At 41.0% G+C, this 23,574-nt stretch overlaps 2 protein-coding genes across 2 annotated transcripts in view; one reads left to right on the forward strand and one right to left on the reverse strand.

The window, feature by feature from the left end:
• The window catches only part of GREM2 (gremlin 2, DAN family BMP antagonist), a 40,679-nt gene extending 25,560 nt beyond the window's left edge, over positions 1 to 15,119 (forward strand). Inside the window, exon 2 of the mRNA XM_063390396.1 lies at positions 12,098 to 15,119. Coding sequence (XP_063246466.1) covers positions 12,099 to 12,605 — 507 coding nt within the window. The 5' untranslated portion in view covers position 12,098 and the 3' untranslated portion in view covers positions 12,606 to 15,119. The remainder of the gene's footprint in view (positions 1 to 12,097) is intronic.
• A 2,949-nt stretch (positions 15,120 to 18,068) lies between these two features.
• FMN2 (formin 2) overlaps positions 18,069 to 23,574 on the reverse strand; it is a 154,474-nt gene continuing 148,968 nt past the window's right edge. The window contains exons 17-18 of the mRNA XM_063390397.1: positions 21,584 to 21,665; positions 18,069 to 20,180 (exon numbers count right to left, since the gene is read on the reverse strand). Of these exons, the coding sequence (XP_063246467.1) occupies positions 20,154 to 20,180; positions 21,584 to 21,665 (109 nt within the window). The 3' untranslated portion in view covers positions 18,069 to 20,153. The remainder of the gene's footprint in view (positions 20,181 to 21,583; positions 21,666 to 23,574) is intronic.

The following is a 23,574-nucleotide window of genomic DNA, read 5'->3' on the forward strand; positions in this document are numbered from 1 at the left end:
CCTTCATATTCAGTAGTGGGTCAGGTCTGTAAACCAGAATACAGACAGAGCAAATATTTACATTCTGTGTGTAATGACAGAAGGAGAATCACTGATCTGAGCATGAATCAAAGCCACAAGAACATAGATGTGGGACAGCCACGTGTTGCCAGCAGTGTGAAGTGGGAGGGATGGAGTAAATTTCCAATATTTGCATGTTAAATTTCCTATGAATCTTCCTGCTGCATTTAACTGAAAATTTGTCTTCTATGTAATTCTAGTTGTGACACACACACAAATGGCAGTTTGCCCATTCATTCTGTGTGGTATATGTTTTCTAATACTGCTGGAAAGTTATTTAGAAGTGTGTAGGTATTTAGCATTTTATCTTGATAGTGGATATATAATTAAAATTTTATTTGTATTCCTGACTTTTTAGCATCTCAAAAGATTTTTTTCTTTTGACAGCAGTCCATTTGACAGCTATGACAGTCAAAAAGGTTACTGTCAGTTTGGAAATATCAATAGACATGTAGTCAAGTAAAAATTCTTTTTTATGTATTAGAAAACAATTTAAAAACAAGGGTCAAAATATTTCCAAACTGAATAACTTGCACCAAGGCATGAACTGGTGCGTGGACTCGGATAGCCAAGAAGCCATGTAACTCCAAAGATTTTGAACTCCAAATGTCACATTTGTTTATGTGATGGAAAAACACAGGAATAAAACCCATCAGAGCACGTGGTGCTGCACTTTTGAGCCCTTACAGGTGTGAATTATATTTCAGTTGTAGAAACATCAAGTTTTTCTTGTAGAGACCCTGAGTGAACAGAGGTCCTTGTAGAGCAAAGCCCACAGCTGAGTTAAACATTTGAAACAAAACTAATTCCTTAAACAGGGATTGTGATGAGCCATTGGTTAACACACAAAAAATAACTGCAAAAGTAAGCCAAGAAGAAGACTGGTGGTGTTGGGGAAAGAGGAGAACATCTGGTAATTTTCCAAGTAAGTTTGTGAACAAAAGGGGTTACAAAATATTACAGGATCAACCCAAGGATAATACCATGGGTGCTGTGCAGCAGTGACCCGCTCTTGCTTGGCTTCCATCAACAAACAAGCAAACAAGCTTTATGTTGTTTGGCCAGCTTACACCCTGGGTGAGAGACTGTATTAAAAACTTTGAGGTGACCCACTGCTACTTCAAGGTGTCTTGTGTTACATGTGAACATTAGGGCTCATGAACTTTGATTTTCTGTGGGTGTGTTCTGTGTGCCAGTAACCCTAAACATCTGCTTTGCTACTCACACCTCCTGTTCTAAATTGTGATACCATTGACTTGTTCTCCATGTCCCCTAACCTGAAATATTTTTCATGTGTCCCTGTGTACACTAGGAGAAAACACACTAAGTGAAATTCAATAGAAGTTTCAAACCTGCCTCGCTGCTCAACCCATTTGAAATTTGGCAGAGGAAAAAAAATATTTGTGAGAAGGTGTCAGATGTGTTGCAAATAAACTGAAGGAAAGGCAAAATAGGATGAGAGGATTCCCTAGATTTAACCTCACTGAGGAGAAAAAGTGCTTTTCTGTAAAATGAATAATTCTGGTACGGCACTTAGTTATGTGTTTGTATAGCATAGACCTAGCTGGAGCTAGTACTTGTTTTATTTGCTCATTAGCAGAGATCTTCTGCACTCTGTCCCCAGAACTGCTTTAAGTTTTAATCAGGAGGACTGATGCTTTGTCAGACAAATTTAAGCAGAGATAAATGTGAATGAAAAATGCTCCCAGCAATAAATAGATGCCATTTTTAAGACAACTGTATGAAAATACAGCTGGCCTGGTTCTTACAAGTAACATACTGGAGAGTAGTGGAATATATGGCTGTTTTTTTTTTTTTTTTTTTTTTTTTTTGTGTGTGGGAATTTGCATACTACCTAAGAGAAAGATTAGCCTATGGGATATTGGGATAGGAGCAATTCTTATTTGAACCATCTGTGTTTCAGCTCTATGAATAGGATACTGGCTTACAGAAATTCATAATATAAAGACTAGACTATCAATAACATTTTCAATTTTTCAAACAGGAACATGACCAGAGTCATAATGTGGTAACTGACGATAGCATCTTGACAGAGAGCCTGAAAGAGTAAAACTATCTGAATCTACCAGAAAATCTGGAAAATTTAAGTGTTAATTCTCTGCTAATTAATCTAGTGTTTCTTACATACAAGATTACATGCCACCTGTTGATTTTAGAAGTCCTTGCATTTTTCTTATCATTGAGAGAAGCAAGCACTTCTTTTGAGCACTTTTATGATGCTTTAGAGACCCCAGTTTTCTCCTAGAACAGAACTCATTCAAATGCCCTCTTTTTAGAATGGTGCAAGTACAGTAAGGAACGTATATTGAAGATTAATGGGCAACTCCCTTACTGGGGTTAGAAAATGAGCTGTGCATTCTGGAAGTAGTGTGTTGTTTGAAGCTACAAAGAAATGAAGTTCCTAACCCCATCCCTGTTCTACCAAAACTCAGGGAAACTATATTGGAATTTTTTTCATACAAAACAATTTTCATTTACAATAGTATCGTGTTTTTAAAGAAAAGCTTGCCTAAGGGTAACAAATCTGTATTTCTTTGCAAAAAGAAGAGTATTGGTGCCATGCGGTGCAATTGAAAGATGTTGGAAACAGTCCATTCTCAGTTAATTTCTGACCTCCAGTAACTCACTTCCCCTCTGAGCTCAGATCTGGTCCCGCCATATGTTGGTCACCAAGTCAGGCTACAAACATTTGAAGTTGTGTCGCTTAGTCAGGCGTTGGTCTCGGATGAGATTTCTGTGTTCTGTTGTAATGCAAACAACAAAAATATAATGGAGACTGTTCATTGCAAAATAGCCTTTTGTAGCATTGATTCTCCAGTGAGGAAGACACGAAATGAGCTATTGTATTTAAATGCTGAACTTTCCCCATTCTTGTGTTGACTGTCCTCCTTTCCAACAGGCTGAGGGATGGTCACAAATGAAGACATTTGCTCAAGTCACTGCTTCTCTTCAGATTTAGTTTTTAGTTTCCCAAGGGCAGAAGTCTGCTGTTTTCTCCTGAATGAAATGCTGCCAGCTGGGAGTGTAACAGCTGCCTTCGACACAGAAGAATAAAGTTAAATGTAGGCTGTTTTTACTTGCTGGACAAAATGTTCATGTGCAAACAGAACTGACTTGCCTCTTTGGGGCTCTTTATCTTGTGCTGAAAAGCTGAGAAACACTGAGAAGGAGACCAAGTATGTTTTCAACTTTGTTCACTCTTGCAGAGAGACATTTTTTAGATTCATAGGAGAATTATCAGTCCTTTCCAAAAAAGCTCTTGTATCCATTCCTTCCACCCCCTGACTTGTAGCATTCTTCAAAACCAGGTTGTGAGGAAGAGAATCAGCCTCATGGACAGCTAGCAGAAATCTGGTTTTATTTTGTGGGTTTTTTCCCTCCTCCCACTCCCCCTGTTTTTACCCAGTGTTGCAAATGCTGCCAGCACTGATGACTACCCAGACACTTCTGAGTAGGACATCTCACTCTGCTTGGGACAGTTCACATGTGCTCACCAGGCAGACATTTGTCTGTGGTTGGTTCTAAAACCACAAGTTTCTGAAGCTGAAATAACAACAAAATTTAGCTTTTAATCATAATGGTACTAAAAAATCCCTTTGTCCAGTTACCTGCTAATATTCAGAGTATGTTCCTTGTCCCCTAAAAAAGGCTTCGCTATGTTACCACAGGTACTGTAGGATGAATTTGCTTTTACATTTCTTGCAGCTTTCATTCCTTCTCTTTATTTCACTTTTCCTGTTTTAAAATAAGTGCTGACATAACTGTTGAATCAAAATCTTTGCTACTGTTAAATGGTCATATGAAGTTGATAGTGTAGATAGTAGATAGTTTTTCTTCACTGTATTACCTGGCTAACATTTAGCCTTAAAAAGAACCCAAACCAACAAACTTGCATCATTGTTTCCTGCACTGTTTTCTTCTAGCTTGGGGCCTTAGTAATTGCATCTATTATATGTGTGTGTTTTTTGGGAAGCACTGGTATTTATCATGGATGTAATCACAGAGGACAAGTAAGGTTAGAAGGAACCACAGTGGGGCATCTGGTCCAACCTTCCTGCTCAAACAGGGCCAGCCTAGAGCACATTGCACAGAAGTGCATCCAGACAATCCTTGAATGTTGCCAGTCAGGGATACCCCACCACCTCTCTGGGCAATCTGTTCCACTGCACAGTCATCTGCACAATGAAGAGGTTCTTCCTCATATTTAGATGAAACTTCCCATGCATCAGTTTCTGTCTGTTGCCTCTTGTCTTATTGCTCAGCCCCACTGAGAAGAGCCTGGATCCATCCTCGTGGCACCCTCCCTTAAGAATCTTTTAGGCATTGATGAGGTCCCTTCTCAGTTGTCACTTCTTGAGGCTGAACAGACCCAGCTGCCTCAACCTTTCCTCATAAGAGAGAGCTTCCAGTCCCTTAATCATCTTCGTTGTACTGAGGATCCCAGGACTGGACCCAGCACTCCAGATGTGCCTCACCAGGGCTGAGCAGAGGGGCAGAATCACCTCCCTTGACCTGCTGGCAAAGCTCTCCTAATCCATCCCAGGACACCATTGGCCTTCTTGGCCACAAGGACACACTGCTGGCTCTTGGACAGCTCGTTGTCCACCAGGACCCCCAGGTCCTTCTCCACAGAGCTGCTTTCCAGCAGCTCAGCCCCCAGCCTGTGCTGGTGCAGGGGTTACTCCTCTCCAGGAGCAGGACCCTGCACGTGCCTTTGTTGAAGTTCAGTCAGTTCTTCTCTGGTCACCTCTCCAACCTGCCCAGGTCCTTCTGGAGAGCTGCTGGTCCCTCTGGGCTGTTGGCCTCTCCTCCCAGCTCTGTGTTCTCACTGAACTGATGAGGAGGCATCTGCCCCTTCTCCTGAGTCATTGATGAATAAGGTAGACAACACTGAGCCCAGTGCTGGACCCTGGGGGACACCAAAAGTGACAGGCCTCCAACTTGACTGTGGGCCACTGGGTACAGCCCTCTGGGATCATCAATCCACCTCACTGTCCACTCATCCAGCCTGCACTTCCTGACTTTGCCTGTGTGGATGTTGTGAGAGACAGTGCTGAAAGCCTTACTAAAGTTGAGGTAGACAATATTCACTGCTCTCCCCTCATCTATACACATTGTTTCATGGCAGAAGGCAGTCAGGTTGGTCAAGCATGATTTATTATTTGTGAATCCATGCTGACTTCTCCTGATCACCTTCATGTCATTCATATGGCTAGAGATGGACTCCAGAAAGGGGTGCTCCATCACTTTTCTCAGTGTTGAGGTGAGATTGGCCACCCTCAGAGTGTTTCCAAAGTAGTTCGCTGGGTTCTCCTTCTTGCAGTTTTTGAAGACTGGTGTGATATTTGCTTTCTTCCAGTCCTCAGGCACTTCCCCTGACTGCCATGGCCTTTCAGAGATGATCGTGAACAGCCTTGCTGTGGTGTCCACCAGGTCTTTGAGCACTCATGGGCACAGCCTGTCAGGGCCCATGGATTTGTGGGTGTCATATTTGCTTAGGTGTTCTCTAACTCAATCCTCCTTCCTTCACACATTCCTTTACGCTGGTCTCCTGGGTCAGAGATGCCAAGAGCTGGGTCAGACCAATGCAAAGATGTTCAGTAGATCTGTGTCCTCTGTAACCAGCATCCCCACTCCATTTAGTAATGCATTCACATTATCATTCGTTTTCCTTTTGCTACAGTTACACTTGAAGAAGCCCTTCTTGTTCCCATTGACAACTTTGGCCAGATTTAGTTCCAGATGGCCTCAACCTTCCTTGTCTCATTTCTACTTCTCTGACAACCTCTCTATATTCACTCCAAGTGGTCTAACCGTATTTCCATCTCCTTAATGATAAAAGTATGTCAAAATACCAGGGTTGACTTAATCAATACTTTTCTTCCCCCCTCTCCTGTCTTCTGGAGTAGTTTACAACCAGTTCTTTGGTCACTCTTCTCACAAACTCCTGGTCCTGGCTTAAAAAAATTAGAAACTTCTAAGTTCTGTCATTACTGGGGAAATGCTGTCCTGTTCTGAGGAATGCAGGCTGGCATTGTTGAAACCTAACTTCATCTCCCCTTTTCAAAAAACAAAGCAAGAGCTTGCACAGTAGAGTGTGGCTCCTGAGACATTCAGCCTGCAGGAGGACCTTTCCTGGTTCCTTAAAGTTTTGTGGTGTTCCCTGTAGACAGTCTTGACTCTCTTGGGGAGAGGTATTGGTGCAAGAGAAAAGGATGGATCCCCTTTGTGGAAGGGAGAAAGAAGGATGGAGACAAGGAAGGATCTCCATCCAAGTGAGCCAGTGAGGCTGCTAGGAATTTTTAAGTCTGAAAGAAATATTTTCTCCCCCAACCATCTACTGTTAGGGCTGTGATGCAACAAAATTGCTTTCTTTCAAATGACTGTAGAAGGATCTTAGAGGACAAAAATGGAAAAAATTCTGCCTGTAAATTTCTGTAATGGCATTAATTATTTGTATTTAATTGCTGCCTTTTGTGTTTTGTAAAGTGGTTTTTAAAAGTGATACTCCGAGAACATAGGAGTAGCTACTGCTATAATGCAGATTTGGATTACTGAATCCTAGCTGCAGTATTGTGTTTTTTCACATTTTTTAAAGTTTGGTCTGCCCAGCCTCCTGCATGTTTTGTTGTTGTAGCTGGCCTCACTTCTGGCAATTTAGTAATGGGAATCTATTAATGATGGAACGATTTAATAAGACTCCCATGTCTCTGCAACAGGAGATGCAGTACAGTGTTCAGTTATTGCTAATGCTGTTGGGACATGGGAGAAATAGTTTCCAAAGGATAGTTAAAAGAGAAAAGTTAGCACCAAATACCTCCCTTGCACAAAGATGCCTGATTAGTCTTTATTGAAGTCTTTATGAGAACATTGTACCATTAGAATCATGCCTAACTATTAATAAATTAAATAAATAGCATTTTTGGCTTCCTGGTGGAGAATTTGATATTTCCTGGCTTTCCACATCTGTTGCTAAAGCCAAGTTTTAGTTCTTTGAAAAGCTATTGCCTGGCTTGTCTTCAAGGAGCACTTCTTGTGTCCCATCTTAAATGTGAGAACTAACCATGTACATTGTGTTCTTACATTATTATACATATGCCTGGTTTATACAGATTCTTTTTCTGTATGGGTCTAATATAGAAAAGTAAGGGAGGATTAGAAAACATTTTGGTGACAGGGCTTTCCACCTTCAGCCACGATCAAGTGATCCCTAAGGAGAGCTCTCATGTCTCTGAAGTTTGCAGGGTGGAAACTGGAAGCAAGCAATACAGGTAGTCAAATGTGGCCATCTATGTACTGTACTACGTTATGGGACCTGATTTAATCTAGTCTGCAATGTCTGTCTTTTGCTGGTAGCTACAGAGAAATATTTGTCCAAGGGAAAGCTCTTCAGCTGTTAATTAAATCTAAATTTTTCAAGAAGCAAAAAAATCTCTGAAATTGCTTATCATCTTCCCAGCCACTGGCTCTTACAGTACTTGAGGCTATACTTCTGATGGGTGTATGATGTGTTTATAGTACTAAATCTTCTTCATCAATCCATACTGTGATTAAGCTGAATAGGTAGAGTCTCAAATTCCATGGTAAGACAGGTTTTGCAGGTTTGGATTTTTTGGTTGTATTTTTTGTTGTTGTTGTTTTGTTTTGTTTTTGTTGGTGGGGTTTTTTTGGTGGTTGTTGTTGTTGTGTTCTGTTACGTTTTGTTTTGCTTTAAATTGCCTGCCACTTTTATTTCTCAATTCCCTCCAGAAAGGCCTGGTGGAGAGATGATTGTATTATACCTATATCAGAGAGCTGAATGCTTCCAGGAATGCTGATAATAATGATAATGCTGAGTGCTTTGTAGGTGCTACAAAGTAGGTGCTAAAGCAAACAAATGGGTCTCACGCCTCCTGAGCAGCTAACATAAAATATCAGAGTGATCTTTCAGTTACATCCCTCTTTCTTTCTGTCCATTTGCAACCTTGAAGTAGACTGATCTTCAAACCAGGAACTCCCAGTCAGAATCTGCATCCTGAGCTGAGAAACTGGTCATGACTGTGAAAACTAGAGGAAACATCAGAGTGGCCACTCAGCACAGATGGGCACTGGTGTAGGCTTCTGCCCTGCCTTTCAGATCATAGCACCCACTTCTTCCCAGGGGGGCTTCTGTGAAAACGATGATCTTGAATTCTGAAAGCAAATCCAATGCTCCAATTCAGAGAAAACTTCCCTAAGCACAAAACTATAAGCTTTTTGGGGGTTACATGCCCTGCTCTGAAGCTGGATTACTTTCCCTTTCTAGAATGCATGAGTTACAGAGTCAGAAGGTCGGTATTCAGAGGGAGCCTGCCTTGGTAGGTACTTGATGTTACATACTAATTGGATACAAAGAAGAAGTAAAGCTAAGGACAGACACAGTGATCCTGGGTCTTCCCCTCCTAGCACAGTGACCTGACCACTGAATGACAGAGCCGGATTCTGACATTCTTGCTTCCATGGCCGAGGATTTTTTAAACACCTGGAGCTGATAGCACAGCTCCAGCATGTGGGGTTTGATGAGTTTATGAACTCATACTTGATGCTGATTTCCTCAACTCAAGTAGAAAAAACTTGCCTTGTGATATGTAAATGCAGCCAGGCTTTGTTGGGTGTCTTGTCTAAGGTTAAGTTTTTCTCAGCTCACAACACACTGAGAAAAGGTGTGGGGGGAACTGGCAGCAGCTGGCAACAATGCTTGAAGAACCTGAAAACTGTCGCAAAGGAGCTGCCACTGGGTCTGCTATGGGGATCCCCAGTGCAGCAGGAAGGGGGGGCCCAGGCTGGCACTGGTGCAAGTCGTAGGGGTGTTGGTCTCTTGAGGAAGTTCTCGCTTGCATGGTCTCAGCCACATGCTGTTTCATTCTGTTCCATCTAAGTAGGGCAGAACTGCCCTGTCCTTGCCAAAAGCCAGATCCTTCTCCAATACGTTTTGTGTTTCTTCTCGTCCTGTTCTGTCTGCAGGCAGACAGCATTCACTGTCTTGCTTTGCATTCAAACTGAGTTTGCCAAAATGTTCTCTTTCTCCGGGAGTCCTGAAGTTTCTCTTCCCTTTGCATGTGAGCGCTGAAAATATACGTGTAGTCCTTGGCAAGTTGCTGGCTCCGTGTGACCTTGTTTGCACTCTTATTTGCTTGAATAGGGGATCTGTGTGCCAGGGCTTAGAAAGGGGTGATTTGCAGGCTAGTAAGGGGTAACACTGTGATTAGAAATTCCACAATCTGACAGAATGCACATTTGACCTGCTAGTGTAGAATAGATTATTACTCCCTTATGTAAATATTTTAAGGTTCAAGTTTGATAAGGATCAATGACAGAAATCAGTGGTGCGTTCCTACCTGTCTGCAGAAGTACTTGCACATATTGCAGTGTTTGGTTTATAACTGTACAATGGTGGCTTTGATTAATAATGCTTTATTAGTTATAAACATAGACTTACTGAATAAATCCTACTTACTCTACTGAATGGCTCTCCATGCCTACATAAAACCACTTAAGCAATTAGAATACTGCTATAGTATTTCTCTGTATTGTAGACTTTGAGTTGTTAGTTCTCTGTCAGCTTTCCTGAATTCCTGTGTAGGATTTCTGTTTGACCATCACTCTTGACACAAAAAGGAAATATGTCCTTTCAAGCTGCACTTGATGAAGAGAAAGGGCAGGTGTGGTAACATGGAGTTTCATAGAATTGTAGAGTCATGAAAGCTGGAAAAAACTAAAGATCCTCCCAAGAAAGGAGGAGGGGGTGAGAGAAAGGGTGTGTCTCTCCTTCTGACCTTTGCTGTCCTCTTCTATGCTGGGGTCAGAGAAATGAGACTGGAGAGGCAGTATCCCTTGTTTTTCAAAAGAGTAGAAGAGTATGCCTGAGAAATGTGGCATGAGGCATCTTGTGGAGAGCTCACCTCTGTCTTTTTCTAGAAGATAAAGGTTTATAAATCTGGTTTCTTTTCCTTCCCTTTCTATATAAAACACAAAGCACTTGGAATCCGTTGTTTTATCTACTACTGAAATGCAGCCATCAGTGCAAAATAACATGAGAAGAATTTGAAAGGAAGCATGGAACACTAGATTCAACTGAAACTAATTACCTGATTAGGTTTTGGCCTGGCTGTGTGGGTTGACATCCAGTGGACTTGGCGACAATACCTGCCAGCAAAGCCAAGTCTAGTTGTGCTTCGTTTAAGACTCTGGACAAAACTTCTGGACTTGCATGCTGAATGCTAAGCAGTGTGAAAATAGGCCACTGATTGAAAGTACCCATGGCTACAGTGGGTATTCAGTGGGGAGATGGCATGGTTGCAAAATGAATGAACTTTTTTGTGGTTTAGAAATACTGGTTTCCATTTAAAGGTGGTTCTATTTCAAGCATACACTCTGGTGAAATTTAACTCTGCATCAGAGCATCCTCTGTTTACAGCTATATTATTAGTACTTTTGTTTCCTTCAGCACTTCAGACTTCTCCCCTTAGAAACTTAGTCCAAGTCTGACAGTGAGATCTTGTAGGCTTAGAAAATAACCTTAAGGGAGTAGTTCCTTTTCTTTATCTCCACAGAAGTTAAACATATTAGGTCTGCTTTATTAGCTGAGAAGCATTTGCTACTGCTATTCTTGTCTTCGTTTGCACCTTTACTGCAAACACTTTTTTGATTGTTTGGTGTCATTGTTTGGAAAGTGATATGTTTTCCAGATGTGAGTACCTATGCAACATCTGAAATGTCTATAGTGTTAGACATTACAATTACCAGTGTGATGGTAGTTTTTTTGTCTAGGCATCTCTCTAAAGAAAAAAAATTAAAATCATTACTTGGAAGGGTTTGAAGCCTTACTATGATGAGAGGGATAAGTCTTTCTTCTGTGCACTATAAAAATACCCATTAAGTGAATAGAGCACTTCAGAAAGACTTGGAAGTGTTCTAGTCTCCAAAGGGGAAGCTTCTGTGCACCCACTTCTGGCACTGAAGAGACCCTCTGTTCTCCTTTCCCAGGGAAAGTGATGTGAAATGAACTGCCAAATGAGCAGTTCACTAGTGAGCATTGACTTTATAAGGAAATTTAGTACACCTAGTCTGGTGTTCTGGAAGCACATCAAGACACATTACTAAAATGAGTTGGAAAAGAGCTGGTAAGCGATGCTCCACAGAACAAGAATACATAATAGACAACCATAGGGAAAAAATATTTTTGCCATCTGGCTGACTATTTTAACTTAGCAACAAGCTTATGCTCTAACCTGTTCCTTAAAATCTAAAATAAATATTGAATCCTCTCATGTTTATAAACCTTCTTAAACCATTTTCCCAAGAGGCCTTGCAGTTGTGAAGTCCTCAAAGTTGTGTCTAAGCATTTCCTCTTACTGCAAAAATAAATCCATCAAGGTTTTGGCCTCATACAAAGACAACAAATACAAGCCTGTAAGTGCCATAAGAGCCCTTAGAAACTTCAGAAGCAATTTAAAATAATAATGTTTGTTTTGACATCCCTTGCTACTTCTGTGGGGAATGAGGCTGGGCTGGGACTCAGGGGCTGAAGAGACATGGGTGTGCACTTTTTGTAACCTGCTATTCCCTTCCCCTGTCCCCTGCCATCCCCAAAACAGCTCTCACCATCTTGGCAAGAGTCTCTTGAGCCTTTGCTAGCCAGGAGTTTGCCCAGCTGTTTGGCCCAGGTTTTCACAGAGAAGGAGGAAATGTTTCTGGCTGAAGCTTCTGTAAAACCACCACTTCAGCCATGAAAGCATTAGTGTCCCTGTGGGGAAATAAACAAGTAGTTGGAGAGTTTGGGGAGGGGTGAGGGGGAGCAATGTGGCTTTCCAAAGGGCCTGGCCTCTTCATGATAAGTAATCACCCTAGAACAGAGCTAATCTAGGAAAAGTGATGGGATTATAAAGAGGATAAGATCTCCACTTCTTCTGAAAGCATGCATGAAGTCCCAACTCCATCCCAGTTCTGTGGTTTGAAAATACCTTTCTCCTAACAGTGCCTTGTGTCGCCCCTGCAGGATGGTTTGGAAATACGCCTTGTCCGTGTTTCTGATGGCAGCACTGGTTCGAGTGACGGACACCAGGAAAAACCGCCCCGCGGGTGCCATTCCCTCCCCGTACAAAGGCAGCAGCAGCAACCACTCGGAGCGGAGGCAGCAGCTCAACAAGGAGGTGCTGGCCTCCAGCCAGGAGGCCCTCGTGGTCACCGAGAGGAAGTACCTCAAGAGCGACTGGTGCAAGACGCAGCCGCTGCGGCAGACTGTCAGCGAGGAGGGCTGCGTCAGCCGCACCATCATCAACCGCTTCTGCTACGGGCAGTGCAACTCCTTCTACATCCCGCGGCACGTGAAGAAGGAGGAGGAGTCCTTCCAGTCCTGCGCTTTCTGCAAGCCGCACAAGGTCACCTCTTCCACCGTGCAGCTGGAGTGCCCCGAGCTGGACCCACCGTTCCGACTCAAGAAAATTCAGAAGGTCAAGCAGTGCCGGTGCATGTCTGTGAATCTGAACAGCTCAGGCAAACTGTGAGAACAGGCACGGAGCTGCTGCTTGGGGTCGCCTCCATCAGCTTTACCGCTGCCTCTCCTCTCCCACTGAGCAGACTGTCCATTTTGTTGGTTTGTTTCTTCTTTTCTTTTTTTTCCCTGGTGTTTCATTTTCTTTCAGGAGGCATCTCTCCAGCAAGGAAAGGCTCCTTGTCACTTGCCTACTGGAATAATGCTTTTTAACCGGCTGTGTTAGGCACTTCACCGTAAAGTTTCATTTTATTTTAAATATCATCTGGCAGTTGAATCTTCTGGAGTGGAGCAGGCTCACAGAAGTTGGGATTGATCATCTAAGTGACCAGTTGGCTGAATCCAGCATTAAATGTTTCCACTGTGTGGAGTAAAGCCCTCTGCCCTACACTCCAGTTCCCTCCACAAGCTGAGAATGCCTTCCCTGTGCTTTGGTCGGGAGCTTGCTTCTCTCAATTGGAAGTGCTGGGGTGCTGCCCAGGACTGGGGGACACAGATGAGGGAGAGTAACGAGAAGTAATGTGCAAAAAGCAAGCGCGACTCTCTGATGAGGCTCCTCTCCTTAAGACAACTTCGCTTGTGCAATGACAAATGGTTTTGGGCTTGTCTGAACGGCAGATCAGAAGCAAGGGGAAGAGGGTGAGGCGCTGGGTCAGCCACGGTGACCACAGAGCAGACTGAGGGTGGATTCTGATGCTGTTGTGGTTAGAGTATATTGAACACATGGCCTCTGCAGCAGTGTTTATTTTGTAACCTAGCTATAGTAAACAGCTGTTTAAAGTATTATAGACCTAGCCATGTATATTTTTCTTGTGGCAGAGTATGCCAGCGATTAATATGTTAAGAGACTCGGTTGCTAGGTCGGCTGTCTGGCTTAAAATGGACATGGTTTTACTATGCTTTTAGTAGGTTTTTGTATGTTAGAGATGTGTGTGTATTTCCTACTCCAAAAAGGACAACATCCATTTATGACCTTATATTTATGCCTGCTCAAACCAGGGGAGGTGGAAGGGTAGTGGGAGAGAACACTTAAGGGAATGATGTGTCCCCAAAGGTATAAAAGCACTGTCACACAAAGGACAAAGTTCGGTCATTGCTGGACCAAATACAAAAGCTACAAAAAGAAAGTGTCATCAAGTTTTGGGAGTGGTGCCTCTCCCATGATTGGAAACCATGTTAATGTGTTAGTGTTAAAGGACAAATGCCCTCAGTCAGTGCTGCTGGAATGGGTCACAGCTGTGGAAGCAGGGAGAGAGTAAGTTGTAATTGCTACACTAGTGGTGGTCCACTCAGTTTTTGAGACCTGCACAATACATGTTGGTGAACACTTGCAGTTCATTTTAAATCATACTATGTTGTTATTTAGTTGATGGAGTTTAACATGTCTTTATACCCCATTTATTACACTTCTGATCTGTATTAGTCCCAGCTGCATTAAAATCCTGTCTCAAACCAGCCCCTTCCCCCAAACCAAAGCCAGTGCACACGCAGTTGTCTGAAGCTTACAAATTAAAAATGACACGCCGACTCCCTGTGCACGTCTCACAGTTCAGCATCTGCAGCCTGCTGCCAGAGCTCCTCCCCACCAGCCTCTTCGCATGCAGCCACTTCAAGGGGTTAATGTGCTCAGCACTGTCGCCAGCCGGGGCTTCAGAGCCACCGGTCTCCATTATGTGACAGAGGCCTCCCTAAGAGGCTTTCAGGACTGATCTCCACAAGAGCCCCAAGCGGTTTACAGGGACTGGCGTGGGCAGGGTGAGGTTGGTGGGTTTGGCTGCCCTGTTGCATGCACAGACGTCGCTTTTCTGCTGTGCCCTTCCAGCGTGTCGGGAGTGCACAGGGAGACTCCTCACACGGGGAATGTTTTAGGGGCTGTTGCTCCTGCCCTGTGGCATCATGCCAGCCCCAGGATGGGTGCAGTTCAGACTAGAGTTGAGAGGGAGGGTGTGGGTGGCGTACAGAGGGGGAAGGTGGCAGTATAGTCTTCTAAGACTCCGGGGATCTCAGTCTTCACTTGAAAGGAATGAACTGAAAGTCAGGCATTTTGGACCAGAGAGAGAAAAGCACCCTAAGTAAATTCACTTAAGAAAAACGTGCAAGAATCTTTACGTTTAAGCTATGCCCTGCCTGGGTTTTTCACCTGTTTGCAATATGAGTATGCTGCAGCTTAAAGCTCCTTCTAGGAGCTGTGTTTATGTAAAAACTGACTTGAGCTTGTAATGGTTAAAACTGTATTTAATTCTTGTTTTATAAATGAAAGCAAAAAATGAAGAAATGCTTTAAGTATAATGTAATTATTTTATAGGTGAACTATTAAATTATAGATTAAATAATAAAGCTACTCTAGGGTTATATGGCATCCAGGTGTTTTGCTTCAACACTTTGTGTCCAGCTGCTCTCTAATCAGTATATTCTCCTGCTTCCTTTTCCTCCTTCCAAATACAGGTGAAGGATGGCTCACACTGACAGGCTGGGAAAACCTAACTACTTCTCTCCTTGTTTCCCACTCCCCTCAGAAGTATCTGGAAGGCAAGAGGGAAAAATAAAATGTACTATTCTTAGATTCTGGAGTTGATTCTGCTTGCACTTATTTTGGGTTTTTTGGTAAACTGATGAGCAAAGCTCCACCACTGGCTGAAACACCGCCATCATTTGCCCTAGGAGAAGTAATTGACCTAAATAATTTTGTTTAAAATATACATAGATCCTTATGTAACAGGCACCAAACTGCTCATAAGGAAAAAAGTTATTTCCTAAGATAGGGGTGAGCTTTAGTGGTTGCTATCAGCTCTTGAACAGGTTCACCATATGGCAGTCCAAAGACAGGGTAATATTTTGGGGTTTGTGGTGTTTTTTTTCCCCTTACCAACCCAGAGATAATGCAGTTTCTCATGGGAAAATTTCTATGCAGAAAGGGAGCTGTCACACTGATTGATGACCTTCCATATGACCAGAAGAGATGCCTGCAATGGGTCTTGAAAGAAGCAGGCGAACTTAGACCACAGCTAGCAAGGGAGGGCTCTGTCCTTTATGCCACTACACTTGCAGGAGCTCTTTGCTGTCTTCCCTCCCGTCTTTTGCCCAAATCTTATGTGTTCAGTGTTTGGAGACCTCTTTTTTTTAGTAGCTGTTGCTTTAGAGAACCAGTGTTTTCTTTGCATTAGCTACCGAGGTGTAGTCAGGCTCCCTGCTCAGAGCTCCAAAGCTTCTCTGTCACCTGGCTCAAAGGGAGCTCAGCAGTCACCACCTCGAATGCCCCTCTCTCGTTCCCATCCCTCTCTTGGCCAGCCTCCTGCTTTGCAGGTCATGGATTGCCCAGCACCTACCTTGAGGCACAGCCCAGACTCCGGCTCCAGTTCTCTCAGTCTGCTGCTGCCCCGCTGTTGAACCGTCGTGGTACCAGAGGCAAATGCTGTGATCCAAAAATCTCCCCCTTGTGGAAGCAATCCAAGAACAAGGGGAATCTCTCCCAGTAGGTGAAAAAGCTGTAGGTCAGCCAGATGCAGTTACTTCTTAAAGAGGACAGGTGCTACAGGGCAGGGGAAGGGAGGAAGACAGTGCATGTTAAGCTCAACCACAACGGGACTGCCATGTTGGCAGGGCCCCAATTTGGGGTGGGTGGCAAGTGAAGTTTTTAACAGCGTAAATTCGAGCAGCAGTTGGGAATAAACAAGATAACAGTGCTGATGCAATAGGGACCCTTTATGTACGGAAAGACACCACTTTTTTGAGGCAATGGACTTACCACTGGATGCTCGAACAAGTAGGTTGGATGAATACAACAAGTAGGTTGGATGATACAGGAACAGATGTGTCTGTTGTAAGCAAGAGAATAGCCCACAAAACCTGTTTTGTTAATGAGAATCCTCTTGATGGGTGGCAGACATGAATGGTGTGGGGCATGGTTTTCTCTTTTCTCCCTTTGCTGACTTGTTTACGCTATCTTGAGAAAAACTCAACTTCATCAGTTTTCACTTATTCCGTCCATAGTAGTTTAAAATTTGTGTAACTGAAGTAACTGCTATAGTAGATTTGTCACAAATTTGGCTTTGCTTTTAACCTAGAGTCTGCAACACAATAATTGCAATGCAATGACTTGTTATATGTTCTCTCAATGAAATTAATATTTGCTTCCCATTTGTTAAGCCCATCACTGAAAAATTGGGCAAGAAAAAAAGTCAGCCTGGGGAAGATCCCTCTAATTATTATTCCCACTGCCACAGTTGGTTAATACTTAACTAAGTTTTGGAAGTGTTTTGGGATGATGAAAGGTACTACAAAAAAGCTAACCCACTACAGTGTCACGACGTGACAAAGTACCATGCTTCTGAAAGGCTTTAATTGGCAGGCAAAACAACATGAATCCTCTTAGCTCCTCATAAAAAACCAGATTGTTTTTGCCAGCAAGTCACATCTGCTGCTCAGGTATGAAAGTGCTTCTTTTGCTGCTGTATTTAAGTAACAGTGAGCAACATGTGGTGGTAGCAACCAACAAAGGCTAAGAATTTTGTCTGTGAGAACTCCTGTAGAATTAGGGCCAACTCCAAGAGTAGAGTGCTTGATGTTGCCGTGAAGGGGGAATTGCAGCGAATGAGGGGAGAGGGGACCAGTGGTGCATTCAATCTCTTTAAAACATACCCAAACAAACAAACAAAAAAGAACATTGGTCCAGAATTCTGTAAAAAGTGCAGTATTCTGCTAAAAACAAAGAGCAGTAGTGAAACTTGTGCTGTGATTCCCCTTTGGATGTTCTGTGTTGACTGTGGTCCTGCACATAGTGGGCTACTTTGCATAGAAGTTTGAAACAGGTTGGAGAGGAGCTATATAAGAGAGACACGTTCAACCAAATAGGTTGGTTCTGAGTAAAATGAATGAAAAATCTATGTAGCAGCACGTGTCTTAAGATCATAATATGATTCCATCAGCTGCAGTCAAACTTTGACACTTCAGAGAGTGAGAGAGGCTTGAAATAACTTCTAGCATCCATGCTGCAGATCCTGTAGAAAGGGTATGTATGCATGAGACAGATTTTAGGACATTGCTAAAACACTTGTATATATATATAAAAGGAATATAATATTGAGATAATATTTTTCAATGTATATATTTGCCTTAATAGCAACTTCTTAAAAGCAATTATCCTTAATAGCAATGTTAGTAGGACCAGGTTACAAACCTGAGCCACATGCAAGACTGGGAGGCGTGCACTGGAGAAGTGAGTTTCACAGTCTCCTTGGCTGAAGCTGAAGCTCTCACTACCACCACCTGGGGAAAGGGTAGTATATCCGCATAACTGGGAATTACTGTCACTACTCTTCCAAAAGGCAAGCAAGTAGAAGCCTTATTTCCTCTGCTCTCTTCACAAAAGCTCTTCCTCGATCACAGGAGCCAGAGGTGGTGTGGTGCTTAGTGAGCACATGGTTTGTAGCACACTACAGCATAGCCAGAGAGTGACAAGAGAAGGCAGGTATTTCATTATTATTCCTTTTATTTTCTTATAAATTAACATTCTAAAAAAATTGGAATAGAAACACTAAATACAGTATTGCACATAGTGATCTTTGTTAGATGATCTATTATTTCATTTAGTATAGTAATATACATACTGTAGGTACTGAAGAGAACAGGAAAGCTACAAATGAAAACATGCTACTGTATCCTTGCACTTAGGAGCAAAGGAGGAAAAGACTATTGTTTACATAAATACAAACATGGATTTGAATCAGTGCCATTAAAATAGCTTTACTCTTTAAAGTTCTTTTTTCTCCATAAGTTAGTTGTAACAGCAAATAATCTCTTATTTTCTCTTCCCCAAATAGTAATGTTACTCCCATCAACACAAAATTTTAGAATTCCATTCTTCGTAATTTATATCCCTGCCAGAAATTACTACTAGTACAGATTTTCACATAGGTTTATTAGCAACAGGAGACTTGCTTTTCACACAGTGAAAAAAACCATCTTTTCTAGTGCTTGGTATATGTGAAAAATAACAGATTCCTGAGGTCATATTTTTGTCCTTCCTTTTATGACACCCTGTAGAGTACATTAGCCTCTGAACAGCTCGGAATGTCTCTTGATGTGCTAGATTAGACAGGGAATAACGCAGCCCAGCAGGTTAGAGCTCATTCACTTTATCCCAGTGTCTTTCAGTCTCCAAAGCTATGAGCACGTGCACCCAAACTGAGTTGCACACACAGTCTGCTTTCAGGAAAAATTAGCTTTGAAAAAAAACGTTATCAAGCTGATTCGTTTGGGGCTCTAAATTAAGGACTGGAGGAAGGAGGTATCAGTTGAGCAGTCCAAAACTGATACAGCGAATTCTGGATTGCAAATAGGAAGTAAGCATGTGGTCTAAAATGGAAACCCTAAGTCATATATTTCAATCATTAACCTCCTAGTTAGGGACACTTAAAGCCTGGAGGAAATGTCTGTAATTCTGTTAAGTGTGAAATTGATGTCAATTAGTTGGTAGTCTATGTTCTGTCACTAGAATTGGCTACTGTTTTCCATAAATGTTGTCTCCATGTGCATCTTTTAATGGCTCTCTAAAGGAGTTTTAAATTAACTGTAAAGCTAATTCCAGAAGGGAAGTCATGTACACGTGGCCAAAAGCCTGACTGACTTAAGTGATCAGCAGTTAAAACTATACTATACCTTCTAAAGTTCATGTAAAAGTATTAGCTGCTTTATATATTAACAAACTATAATAGGCAAATCTCTCATACTCTCTATCATACTTCTGTGCTTTTCTGTATTTTCCTGTATTTTCACTTTTTTTTCCTTTTTTTTTTTTTTTTTTTTTTTTTTTTTTTTTTTTTTTTTTTTTTTTATAATGCTGGATTTCTGACCCCCATACCACCTGGCATTCACTATCTGGCAAAAGATGAAGTAAAAGTATGCTGCCTTATCGATTTTAAAGATAGTTACAGTAAACATCTTGTTCCACAAATATTTAGTCATGGAGGGCAACCAAACAAGTTGGGAAAGCATTGATTATACTGTATAAACAGCACTTAACGATTCAAAATACAAACTACAAATGCCAACATGAAATAGATACAAACAATTCACTAGGAGTAACATTTCTTTCCCTAATCTAAGTGCAGTGCCATGAAGTATTTGTGTTAGATGTTGCCAGTAGGAATGGAAATGTTTTACTGTACCAAGTAGCATTCTTATGAAGTTCAACTTAATGCAATTTTCAGCATGTTCAGAACTGATGCAGGTGCCACTTTTTATGCATGCTGACTTGTCCTATTTGTAATATACCATACAGTTTAAAAATACCATTTTTGAGTGGCAAAGGAGATACAGAGTACAGGGAAGGTGTTTCAAGTCCATTACCTAGTCTATTTCTGGGCACCCCATTAAAGTGATTACATTCGTGAATGAATGTACAAGAACACAGCAGTTGGTGGAAAACTCTAGAGAACAAAACGCAAATTTTAAAAGGTCAAGGAAGCAAATGATCAGGATGATGTAGTTTCCTTCCCTCTCACTCCCCACCCACAGGCATTGTTGAGTTTTGGTAACCAGGTAACAATTTGAATTTCTTCTCTCAGATTTTCATACTTATCTTTGCTTTCTGAAAAATAAAATAAATTTGAAAAATAAGGACAAAATTTAAAAAATAAGGACAGAATTTGAATGTACACAAAACCACTTTACACAAATCTGAAAAGCATAGAAATACACAGGCAAATGTTTGGTTATATTTACTGTAGAACTGACTTCATGAAGCTAGAACTGAAGTGGACTACAGCTATACACTGCTTGTGAAATATTTTTGTTTGCTTTCCTTTTCACTCATCAAATTTTCACTAAGACTGAAGGTCCCTGTTTCAGTGCATATAAGAATGATACAGGAATAATTAAACAAATAGTTATTTCTTGAAAGAAATCTAAGTGTCTTCATATACAGCAGTATACACATTAGATGGAGAAATCCAAAACAATGTTAATTTGAGGGTTTTTTAAATAACATGTTGATCTGCTTTTAAATAAAATTTATAAACTGTAGTTCATAATTCCTAAGCAAGATAGCATGCCATTTACACTTCTTGTGGCACTAACTACAGTCAGCTCTCACTAAACATTCAAAATAAGAAACAATAAATGCAATATTATTGCTTCCCATGTCAGATTATGTTAGAATACGGTAAGTTACCACATGCTTCATTTACAAAATGTGTCACAGATCATATGACTACACAGCTATGACTACAAAGCACAAAAGAGTTAAGTCATGTCTTGGGGTGGTGGGAATAAGAGGACACAGATGGGGACACAAACACATGAAAAAATCTTCTAATATTTTTCGAATATAAATGATAGCCAGTTGCTACAGTTATGATTTAAATGTGAGGTACCACAATAATTTTTCGGTAAAATCAGTCATGATCCTCACAATGGTTAGGCAATCATGGTGGGAAAGGTTTCATTGAATGAACAGAATTACTCCTCTATTATCACTGAAGTTGTTTTCAAGAAGTAGTGAAAGTACAGTATTATCTTTTTCTAGTGTTTCTATTCCAAACAAATCCGTATCAGTTGATCAGAAATCACTGTACGTAATACAGTGATCCAGCTGGAAAAATGTGTAACTATCAAAATTCTTCCTTTCATTCTGTATCTGTAGCAAAGAGAGTGAATACAAACTGAATAAGCTGGAAGACCAAAACTGCCTTTCTGCTACTATGTGCATCCTATCCTAAGACTGAGAAGAACACAGATTGGCACAGTAGGGCAATAATAAACTCCTCTTGCTTGTGCTACATCTATTTTGTGGAGTAATAGTCATAGGCAGATTTCAAGTCTGTTAATTTAATGCCTTTAAGGATGTTAATTCAATGTTAAACATTAAAGAAAAAAACCAAAAAAACAACCCAGAACGAATACATACATCAAGAATAACCCACCTATAAAATGCAAAGAGAAAAAGGTAGAACAAGTGATATAAACAGAAGCATTGCTACAATTTTTACTTACAATTCCAGAGTCATGTTTTGGTCTAATATTGTATAGCGACTTCCCCTTTTTCTGCCTGCAGACTTCCTCTGCTTCTTTGACTCTGCAGAGAGACAAAATCTATAAATACTCCTGTACACTAACAACATTTACAAAGACAATGCAGTATATAACTTACAAGTTAAGGCCTGAGGACACAAGTGGATAACTTTATTCTCCATATATTCATTAACATGCTCCACAAAACAGTTCTTGCACTCCAGGGCTGTTGTAGCCATACCTGGCACTTACATGGACATAATCAATTGCATAATCAATTCTAGTTACAAAAGCAATCAGTACTTACTGCAGTTGAAGATTCAAAGGTATGAATGTTTAAAATGCACTGGATGACGTGAAGTTTACATTTCAGAGCATTCATGCAAATATTGCTAAGAAAACTCCTTTTTACCACTGTTTAAAATAATTAATCTTCCAACCCTCAGCACTTCAATTACAGTTCAAACAAAGTTTGTCATCAAGCTATGTTCCCTTCCACCCATTTTTGTTTGTATTTAAAATGGCAAAATGGTTTAACCTAAATTTCCAGTCTTTGCTCTCTAAAACCAAAAAAATTCAAATTTTTCATGGAACATGATGTTTAACCCAAGGTAGTGCATGCCACTGTACACATCTCCTTAATTCCAAAGCTGAGGAACCTCAAGGTTTATATGGCCACTGGGGATGAATGCTCTTGGGCTGCTTGGATGTAAAGAGAGAGGCAGATTCTAAAAGGGTCCACTTCTTTGTGCTTCCTGACATGCCAAACAGTACACTTTGAAATACCAACACTTTTTTGGTGAGAGAAATGTTCTTTTTGTCCTGCAGATAGGAAACAAACTGTGAAAGGCAGAGGACTACACTCAGACTGGGAACTTGCCAGAATCAAGCTGATGAGTTCATTGCCACAATGTAAAACGTTTCTTTACAATTTTCACTCATTTTATATATCAACCTCGTAAACACACATGACTGCTGAAACGCTGATAATACAGATTTATGTTATGAATTCTCTGAGCTGAAAAGACTTAGATAAACCCTTCTTATAAAAGAACACCTTGTAAGATATTTAATTTTTTTTAATGAGAGATTCGAATTTTATTGATAAATAAGAAAGTAGAAAACTTGAAACTGGCTTGAAATTGCCAAAAATATGGACTTGAGATGGCACGTAGTCTGACATTTCACCATTATCCAAGAGTGAAAAAAGAAACAACAGTTAAATGATATTAAGAAATCATATATCCTGGCTGGTTCCTTGCAGTTCATCTCCAGACCACTTGCATGTCTGTTATTTCACTGAGGCTACACAGAGCAATGTGAGAATCCAGCTTTGTGTTACTATTATTTTTGAATATTTCTCTGTGTGTGGTAAGGGCCAAAATTTTGAAAATGAAACTCCCTCTGTGTCTGCTAAGCACATTAAAAAAACGCTTTCACATTCATCTCTACTTTATTCAACTTCACCAGACACACCTTGTTCTTTTCATAAGTTTCAAATTTATCCTTTCAAAAATTAATTTAAATATCAGTTCTCTTCCAGCACTTCCACAAGCTGCTCTCTTCATTTGATGGCCTTGGATATTGCCAGTGTAGGGAGACCTTCATGTGCACAGGTTAGGGGGGAAAAAGCTTTGAAACCTGCTATTTCAAGCTGTAATGCTTTCTCTCTAACTTCAAATAATATAGACTGCAGCCTAATCTAAAACAAAAATGTCAAGCAGCCAAGTAATTCACCTTTCAAATGTGTTCAAATAGACTCAGTAAAAGTGGCAGCCAAAATGTGGTGATAGCTTCAAATAGAAACTTACGGGAATGATGCAAAATGAAGAAAAATTCGAAGACATTTTCTTTTCCCTATAACAATTTTTCTTCTGCTTCATGTCTACTTTCCTCCAAAGGAGGAAAAATATGAGTGACATTGATCTTTCCATGATCTTTTCTAAGTATGCAGACACATTCCAACCTATCAA

Source organism: Prinia subflava, chromosome 2 (assembly GCF_021018805.1).
Source record: "Prinia subflava isolate CZ2003 ecotype Zambia chromosome 2, Cam_Psub_1.2, whole genome shotgun sequence".
Classification (NCBI taxonomy): domain Eukaryota; kingdom Metazoa; phylum Chordata; class Aves; order Passeriformes; family Cisticolidae; genus Prinia; species Prinia subflava.